Source organism: Schistocerca nitens, chromosome 2 (genome assembly GCF_023898315.1).
Source record: "Schistocerca nitens isolate TAMUIC-IGC-003100 chromosome 2, iqSchNite1.1, whole genome shotgun sequence".
Taxonomy (NCBI): Eukaryota; Metazoa; Arthropoda; class Insecta; order Orthoptera; family Acrididae; genus Schistocerca; species Schistocerca nitens.
Genome location: NC_064615.1, coordinates 638,554,697 through 638,564,210, shown reverse-complemented (window position 1 = coordinate 638,564,210; position 9,514 = coordinate 638,554,697). Strand labels below are relative to the sequence as shown.

General features: G+C 39.4%; 1 protein-coding gene across 1 annotated transcript in view; it reads right to left on the bottom strand.

Moving 5' to 3' along the window:
• Positions 1 to 807: 807 nt before the first annotated feature.
• The window catches only part of LOC126234533 (brachyurin-like), a 48,759-nt gene continuing 40,052 nt past the window's right edge, over positions 808 to 9,514 (bottom strand). The window contains exons 5-7 of the mRNA XM_049943229.1: positions 6,139 to 6,237; positions 5,865 to 6,004; positions 808 to 1,054 (exon numbers count right to left, since the gene is read on the bottom strand). Coding sequence (XP_049799186.1) covers positions 881 to 1,054; positions 5,865 to 6,004; positions 6,139 to 6,237 — 413 coding nt within the window. The 3' untranslated portion in view covers positions 808 to 880. The remainder of the gene's footprint in view (positions 1,055 to 5,864; positions 6,005 to 6,138; positions 6,238 to 9,514) is intronic.

Sequence of the window (9,514 nt, the reverse complement as noted above, 5' to 3'; positions counted from 1 at the left end):
TGGTAATTGCAATACTATTTAAGTACTACAGCAGTCTTGTAGTCATTAGCCAATTGCTGTCGTGTTGTGCCACAGTTAATTCATATACTTGTTGATAAATCGATAATGAAGAAATCTCGGTTCATTGCGGGAACGAACAATGTACTACTCGGAGAAAGCATTTTCGTGAGTTCTTTGGGCATATGTGATGTATATGTCTAATTTTTACTGCCATAGATGCTTGGTACAACGTACAAATCATGCGTGTAGTGAGTGGACTATGCGAGGAAGATGTTACAAGCTGTAGCATCCTCCACGTTGTGTCTCAAGCTAGTATTTAGAAATGTGTAATGGTTAATCACTTATGTAGTCACTAATACAGTCTTACGAAATGGTGATAATATTAATGACATTTTAAAATTAAGATCGTGACCGAAACACAATCAAAATCTTTAGTTTTTATCCTGTAGAAAATTTCATTTCACGCCTCAGGGGTTAATTATTCACTCTTAGGAAACTGTTCTCTATCGAAGTCATCCGTGTCAGTGACACCAACAGGACGTTTCACTACCTTAACTCTTCCTTCTTCTACAAGGTTTTATTGTACGCCTTATGGTTAGATTTGAAGTTTTAAAGTTTATTTCCTCTCTATATATAAAAAGGCACTGAGGTCTGTAAGCAGGACAACAGTGTGAAAGAAGATTACAATAACGACCATGAAAACTAGGAACAAGAAAAGGTGTATATCTGAAATGAGGTTCACACTGTAATTATTCAATAATGGTATACATAAAATGATATAAAGGCGATTTAAGCATAGAACATTTCACATTTTGTCATTTGACATTAGTGTAACAAATATAAAAGAGAAAAACTGTTAGATACAGGTAGTATTTCGTTCTCAGCGGCCTTCGGGAATGGAGTTCTCGTTGATCCAGTCGAGAAACGTGGTGACGCGAGCATAGCCCGCCGGGTATCCGAATACGCAACCCTCGTCAGAGACGAAGCTCGTCACACCCACCTCGGTCCACTCGCCATCCTCCTCCTGTACCAACATGGGGCTGCCGCTGTCGCCCTGCGGGAACATGGCAAATTCATTACATGAAAGGAGTGACTCACACAGTCCTTGAATACTGCATGAAATTACATCTGACCGCAAGCAACATAAGAATATCGACCAAAAGTAGCAGTCGACCTCATTGTAAAGAGCTTTTCAAACCACTGGTGATTGTAACTACACCATGTTAGTGCATTTATCAATAAGTTGGCGCACATAAAAAGTAGCATTAATAACTGTTGCACAATCAGCTGAGTCCATGGCCACGGAACAAGATGCGAACTTAGATTTAGAAAGAAGAGTAAACATCAAACCCAACACCGCATTTTCTACCAAGGAATAATACTACACAATAAATTGCCCGAGGAGATTAAAACGTTTACTAAAACGAAGTTTCTTAAAAAGGCAGTGATAAAGAATATGTTAAGCAATACATGCTATACAGCTAAGGATTACTTAGATAACAAAGAGTAAGGGTTGGACAAAAATGTAACACAGAACAAAAAGGAAGATTAGGTTTAACGTCCCATCGACACGTAGAGATCGTTAGAGACTGAGCAGAAGCTATGATTGTATCAAGGTTGGGGAAGGAAATCGGGCTTGCCTTTCCAAAGGAACTTAGGATTTGCGTGGAGCGATTTAGGGACATCACGCAAAAGCTAAATCTGGATGACCGGACACGGGTTTGAACCGTCGTCCTCCCGAGCCACTGCGCCACCTCGCTCGGTATATAACACAAGTAAATAATAATAACGATAATAAACGTAATACCTCTGTCATTTCACATAACACTTTCACGCTACGGTTTTTTTCTGGGAACCTTACTCCCAAAGCTGTGCTTTGTATAATACTAATACCTTATCGTCTTTCGGAGCCCAACATTTCGCTCATTATATGAAGCTGGCTTAGTTATTTGGGATAGGGAAAGCGAATTTGTTACACAAAATGGAAACCTATCAGCATCACTGTGGTTCTGATGTTAGGTGATAGTGTGTGTAACAGTATGAAACTAGTCAGTGTGTGTAGTGTGTGCAGTGACAGAGTGAGAAGTGAATGAACAGTGTAGCATTAGCCTTATACCATGTGAAACAACTTCTTTGCGTAGTTGTGTTGAAGGCCAGGGATAACCAGAATGAGGTAGCACTGCTTTAGACAGATTGGCCTTGTATTCAGGAGGATGGAGGTCCCAGATTCATTCGGCCACCCTGATTTAGGTTTTCCACGGGTTCTCTAAATCACTTGAGGCAAATGTTGGCATGGTTCGTACCAAAGGCCATCGTTATTAATCTAGATTAGTAAGGCTGTAAACGCGCGTACATATGAATTACGTTATTGTTGTCGTTCTTAAACTGTGATATCATGATGTGTTCAGCGTCCTTGCAAAAGTGATCTACGGATGAATGAAACCACTCCTCCTACTACTACTACTATTACTGCTACTACTGCTGTATACTTTAACTAGTGCACTGTACCATGTGGGAGCATATAATGACATTCTGCCTGTTCAAGTGAAGTAAATGTCTGGCTGTGTCGACAGAACTGTTTCGTAGCAACTCTTGGTAGCTTAAAATGAAATGTGAACTTCAACAGAGATCACTCAAATATCCTCTTCGGTGATGGAGTACAAAAGAATATGAAACCAAGAGACTCTCATTGCTTTGCACTTTGAATAGTTCCGAAATACATCCCGGTCCTTAAATACATCCTCGTCCCTTAAGACACGCAATTCGTAAGGGTTTTTCAGTAAGTACCTGTTCTTTTAAGGTCTAACTGTTTTGTATTTTTGTTTGTGTTTGCGCTCCATTGACGAAGGGGTATTATCTCATTTTGGAAGGGGTGTGTTAGGCAACTCTATCAGTATATAACAACTGGAAAGAAATTCTGCAGTAGTAAACCCGAATTTGAAATTTCATCCATCGTCGTTCCTGTTAAACACGAATGGCACGGCGTTATATATTAATAAACTGGAAATAATTCTCTCTGTTGACGATGCGTGTCACAGGTTCATCGAAGATACCCCAGGCAAAGGAGTGATACACTAAATTTTCATTAAAAATAAAACTGACTTTCTGTAAAAGGACAGTCACTTAGTACACAACTCAAATAATTCTGTACAAGATGGAACAGCTTCTCCAATTAGTGCGTTACAGAGACTTGGGTGATATTTAACCCGGAATATGAAAAATTTATGTGTATACATGTTTACAAAATCAAATTTCACAATGCTTAGAGGCTGAAAAACAGGAAATTTTGCTCTGTTTTTGATTACTAAATTTGGTAATAAAAGTGGTAGACAGTTTTGCGTATTTTTGTTCAATAATAATTACGAAGTAAAGGTCTGAGGAAATTCTACACTTAAACAGAAACTACTCATCCCATAAATATGTTCAACGGGGGCCATCGACGCTACACGTCCTCTGATTACCTGTAGACAACTGTTTACGCATCTGGACCTTATAACAGCCCCAGAGTTCATTTACTCCATAATGTAGTTTGCTGTTAACAATATATAAATTTGAAACCGACAACAGCGTTTATAATAATAGCAATAGCAATACAATTTACCTATACTGTTCACGAGCTAACTCTAGTCTTACGCAGCGGGGGATAGTTTATACCACCATAAAAATATTCGACCACCTTCGAGTCAACCGAAAAGCTTATATTCATTAAAAACAATTTAAACCTCAAAACGAAATAATTTTGTACTTGACACCCGCTTAAAATCTACACAGGAAATTCTAGGTAGGTAACAGTAGTGTATGTTGTTACCTTTAGTGAAATTGCCAACGACGTTGGTCTTGTAAAAATGCACCTTATAATATTGACGTATGTGCACTTTGAAATTAATAATTTAAATAAAAATTAAGTGTAAATGTCTAAACACTGTCGCATATGTATCAAAGAAAAGTATTTTTAAACCTGATTTTCTGTTAGTTATTTTTATCTTCGATCCATTGTAATCACAATACTTGGCTATGATGTGGAATGTATCGCCTTGCAACGGTACAGTACCATTACATATAATTATTATTGGATAATATTTCTGTAGTCTATGAGAGAAAAGGTTACTACACGTGATATGAATGCAATATACTCAAACAGCGTCAATAGGTTAAAGAAGTGTATCGCTGATGTCAACATTGCCTTTCAGAAAGTTCAGTAAGCATAGTGGCCAAAAGCACAATTCTGCCCAAGCCACGGCCTGGTTAGGACGTAAATATAACTTCTCTCTGCTTTATCAGTTTCAGAGTGCCATTGTGGCGTGCAGTAATAATCAGAATGTATTTTCATATATGTGATAAAGGCAGCTAGGTTCTTTATTGACAAATACATTTTCAGTTAAAACTATTCTATTAACCTGACCTAGTCATCGCCCGATCTCAAAGTAGGTCACCAAATGGCAGCGCACAGACACCTCAGGCGGTTAAGTGTAGAAGGAGGAGCTACCCTTACAGTCTGGTGTCTCATTTCCTATGGAATCTTGAGGAATAATCTCGTTAAGGTAACTAGCTTTTGCTCTTGGATGTATTACACAAAAACTATGTTAAATTGTTTTGGGAATCTACACTCTGAGACAAAGAGAGTGAGAGACAAAGATAGATAGATAGAGAGAGAGATAGAGAGAGAGAGAGAGAGATAGAGAGATAGAGAGAGAGAATGGAAACGAGACACACTAACGAGTTACCTGAATCGGACGGAAATCGGTAGATTTAATGGTTTCAGAAAAATTGGTTGATGTATTCAAAAGAAAGAGGTTCGCAGATATAGAAAGTCAATAACGTATTGGTCCACCTCTGCAAGCACTTATTCGGCCTGAGGTTCATTTATTAATTTATAGAGGTGTTGAATTCATTCTGAGGAATGTCATAAAAATACGGAACGCTGACCGCATGTGGTAAAACGAATATGAGACATTTCAATATAAGAGTAGAATTTTTAACCCAGTCGCATATCAGAAGGAATATGCTTCAAAAATTGAACTTATTTGATTGATATCGGTGTTGATATCGCCTTCTAGAGCTCCAAGAACTAAAAAGAGGGATGGGTGTCACAAGTCAGCGCTCGCTGAGTCCCTGCTTATAATTATAGATATGTGTGGTTTGAACTCCAAGTAAGTCATCGTTAGAGTACGACACATGTATCATTGTTCCACACAAATTTGACGTCCGTTCTTCACATCTGTAGCATTGTCCCCATATCCTGAAACTCTTCCTTGAATGTGGAAAAAACTGCGACTGTTCGATATTTTTTCCTGATCATGTCGATCGTTCCGTTGATCCAGAGCTCTACCGCAAACTGTTTACGTCATGTGCTACTGAATTGTGGCTTATCGAGTTATTGCTCATCCAGTTATAACAGTTCCTAAACAGGACGAGTTTGCGACATATGTACAGATGGAAATAGTAGCGTTACAGCCAAGCATATTGTAAGTGTAGCTTAATTTTGAATGCAGGGACAAATAAGGGATTTAAATAGCTTCAATCAGTCCTATTTTATGGCATGTTTACTACATCTCTTTCCAGAAAGTTGCTGAACCACCAAACATTTCTCGGCTACAGTTAAGTAGATGGCAATATGGTTTCATATTCCGTTTCTGATAGCTTGAATGTCTTCTGAGTTTCCTTTAGTGTGATTAATGAAGGTTTTGTTATGTCCCTGTTGTTGGTAAAAATGATTTCGTCAGGAATATTGTTCAAGGAGTTCATTACAAAGGCTGTAAAAAATTGGAGACGATTTGTTGGTTGGTAAGACAAGAAACCTAAGAGAAGTTTACCCAAGTAAATGAGTGATACTTTAGAGGCTTGGATTTTTAATTCGTACTTACTGGACAAGGACTTGCATCGTTGGATGCCTTGGAACAAATGTGATGATTACTTATCGCTCCTGGGAATGTCTCTTCACACTCGGAGTTCTCGATGATTGTCATCTCAGCGTACTGCAGGTAGGGACTTATCATTTGAATACCTGCAAGAGTGCGGAACAACTGTTTGAATCCGTAGCTTTTCCAATCATACTTTTTTCTTGTAAGAAATTAAATACCAGTACCAAACAGAAGTTAGCTATCGACAGGTGCTATTGAAGGGTGTAGGCTCACTTACCGTCAAAGCGATATCCCCAACCATTGATCACAGCAGCCCATCCAGCGAATGTCTCGCTAGCTTGTGATGCAGATGGCAATCGCACAGGCCGGATTTTGTCTGTGAACAAACCATCAGCATATCTTCATTACATCCACAGCACCGCCACAAGTCCACGGTTGTGAAAACTAAATTGAAATGTTAGAGATAACTGCTAGAAATTGGTTATAGCATGTTAATTGATTCTTCTGTCGCTTCTTGGTAGAACAACATAATGATAAATGAATCTTGTTGAATATACGAAATACAATGCTTTTCATTTATTGGTTATATTGCTTTTTTCACTACTGATGACTTAATATTTTTTGATACTTTTGTGAATGGCCTACAAGCGACCGCTGCTTCGCCCTGTGGAAAGATATCTGTGGAGATGTTGATGGAATGGCATGTAGTCGACACACCGAAACGTTACGTAAAAAGTAATAGTTTTTCTCCTGCAGATCCTTTAGCTCTTCTGAGAACATCATTGTGAATTCCTCCAAGAACAGTGATGCTTGTAAAATGAGTAACAATATTTCTTGTTTTTTTTCGTTAAAATTACGTTTAATCAGTCTATACATACATTTTTTTTTTGGAATAACAACTGGCGATCTTGGTGGCGGCTGGTCCAGCGATCAGGCAATGCTACACTTAGATGGTACATCATACGTCGGGTAGAATGTGTCGAGTATTACGTGAGGCTAAAAGAACATTTCTTGTAACCAAAGGAACATAACCTTGTAGCAGTGACAGCTCATTTCACAGGCAGTAACCGTATGGTAAAATGACTTGGCTAGCCAACACGCTCAAATGAACCAATGGTTCATCACACTGAATCAGACACGCAATGGGAAGCGACGCTGAAGTACGTTTCTACCTTGTCATGTCAGTTTTGGCTACTCGTCCGATACATTACGGATGTTACTGATGCTGTGAAAAGTGGAGATTCCCATCAGCAAAAAATGGGAATTAACGATCCAATATTGTCCACCTTAAGGACCGCAGGTAGCGCTTGTTAAGATAATCGTTGTAAATACTTTAGCAAACAACCACTGATATTACGAGCATAATACCCAGCAACGAGTTTCGTGAGTCAAGTTCCCGTCATCTGGCTGTCTAAGTTAATTCTACATTAACAAGCATTCTCAAAAGCACACAAGATCAAAATTATTTGAAGCCCCGTTTTACTTTAGAATTGACAATACTAGATTCTCTTCTCAGCTTGTCCACGTTACCGCCCATCCACCAAAGCTTTTACTTTATGGAAGTTGTCATTTTTTTAAAAAAGATGACGACTTCATGTACACGTAATTTTGTTTTTATATTTCGACCTCATGAGCTTTTGAAGTGCATGTTTATATAGAACTAACTTAACGTCTACCGCTTCACTAAACCGCATTATCTTCACTGTCTTTTTGGTTTGTTTTTCTTTAATCACATTTGAATGTTGTTACGCCCATTGCTCATGTGTAAATCTACACACTGTGCAAATAGTTAAACAGCTTTCTTTGACTTATAGTAACACGTCCTAATCATTTCACGCTAATTAAGGCCGTAGATGCATGGTATTTTGCATAGGTACTTCTGACCAAAAAGCGATTCTGGTAGCTGGAGTCAGAATTATTTGTTGATGCTGTCTTTTGAGCTCTTGTGGTGTCACTTCCATAGAAAGTTTCATCCTCTAACACGTATTTGTCTATTCCTAACAGAGAAGTCAAATACGAGAATTAATAAATTTAGCTTTAAAAATATTGCAATATAACGAAATATTATCATAAAAAAATTTTCTCCTTCTTTATCCCCTTAAGTTCCGATTTTCCAAAAACACTGATACATGTATTTATTTAGTTTTAACCGAGAAGCCAAATGCAAATTTTCAGGGATTTAACTTCAAAAGTGCTTTCATAATGAAATATTACAATAAAATCTTTCATCCCCAATTTCACCTCTTTAGGGGTTGAATTTTTAAAAACTCTGAAACATGTATTTTTTTAATTTCCACTCGAGCAGCCAAATAGAAAATTTCATAGACTTGGTTTTAAAAATGCTTTTACAATGAAGTATTTTTATAATTTTCATCTCTTATTTCACCCCTTAGATGTTGAATTTCCAAAAACACTGAAACACCTTTTTTATTTTCACTGAAGCGCCAAAGAACCTGGTATAGGCATGCTCATTCCAATACAGAGATATGTAAATAGGCAGAGGACAGTGATGCGGTCGGCAACGCCTGTTCAAGACAACAATTGTCTGTCGCAGATGTTAGATTGATTACTGCTGCTACAATGGCAGGTTATCAAGATTTAAGTGAGTTTGAACGTGGTATTACAGTCGGCGCACGAACTGTGGGGCAAAGCAAATGGTTCATATGGCTCTGAGCACTATGGGACTTAACTGCTGAGGTCATCAGTCCCCTAGAATTTAGAACTACTTAAACCTAACTAACCTAAGGGCATCAAAAACATCCATGCCAGAGGCAGGATTCGAACCTGCGACCGCAGCGGTTGCGCGGTTCCAGACTGTAGCGCTTAGAACCGCTCGGCCACTCCGGCCGCGTGGGGCACAGCATCTCCGAGGTAGCGATGAAGTGGTGATCTTCCCGTACAACCATTTCACGAGTGTACCGTGAATATCAGGAGTCCGACATCGTTGCAGCCGGAAAAAGATCCTCCAAGACCAGGACCAACGACGACTGAAGAGAATCGTTCAACGTGACACAAGTGCAATCCTTCCGCAAATTGCTGCAGATTTGAATGCTGGGTCATCAACCTCCTAGATGGGCTTTCAGAGCCGAAAACGCACTCATGTACCCTTGATGACTGTACCACACAAAGCTTTACGTCTCGCCTTGGCCCGTCAACACCGACAATGGACTGTTGATGACTGGAACGAGTTGCCTGGTCGGACGAATCTCGTTTCAAATTGTATTGAGCAGATGTACGTTTACGGGTTCAGAGAGAACCTCATGAATCCCTAGACCCTGCATGTCAGCGAGGGACTGTTCAAGCTGGTGGAGGCTCTGTAATGGTGGGGCGTGTGCAGTTGGGGTGATATGGGATCCCTGATATGTCCAGACACTACTCTGACAGGTGACACGTACGTAAATATCCTGGCTAATTACCTGCATCCATTCATGTCCATTGTAAATTCCGATGGACTTGGGAATTCCAGGAGAACAATACGACGCCACACACGTCCAGAATTGCTACAGAGTGGCTCCAGGAACATTCTTCTGAGTTTAAACACTCCGCTGGCCTCCAAACTCCCCAGACATGAACATTACGGTGCATATATGGGATGCCTTGCAACGTGCAGTTCATAAGTGACATCCACCCCCTCGTACTCTTACGGATTTACT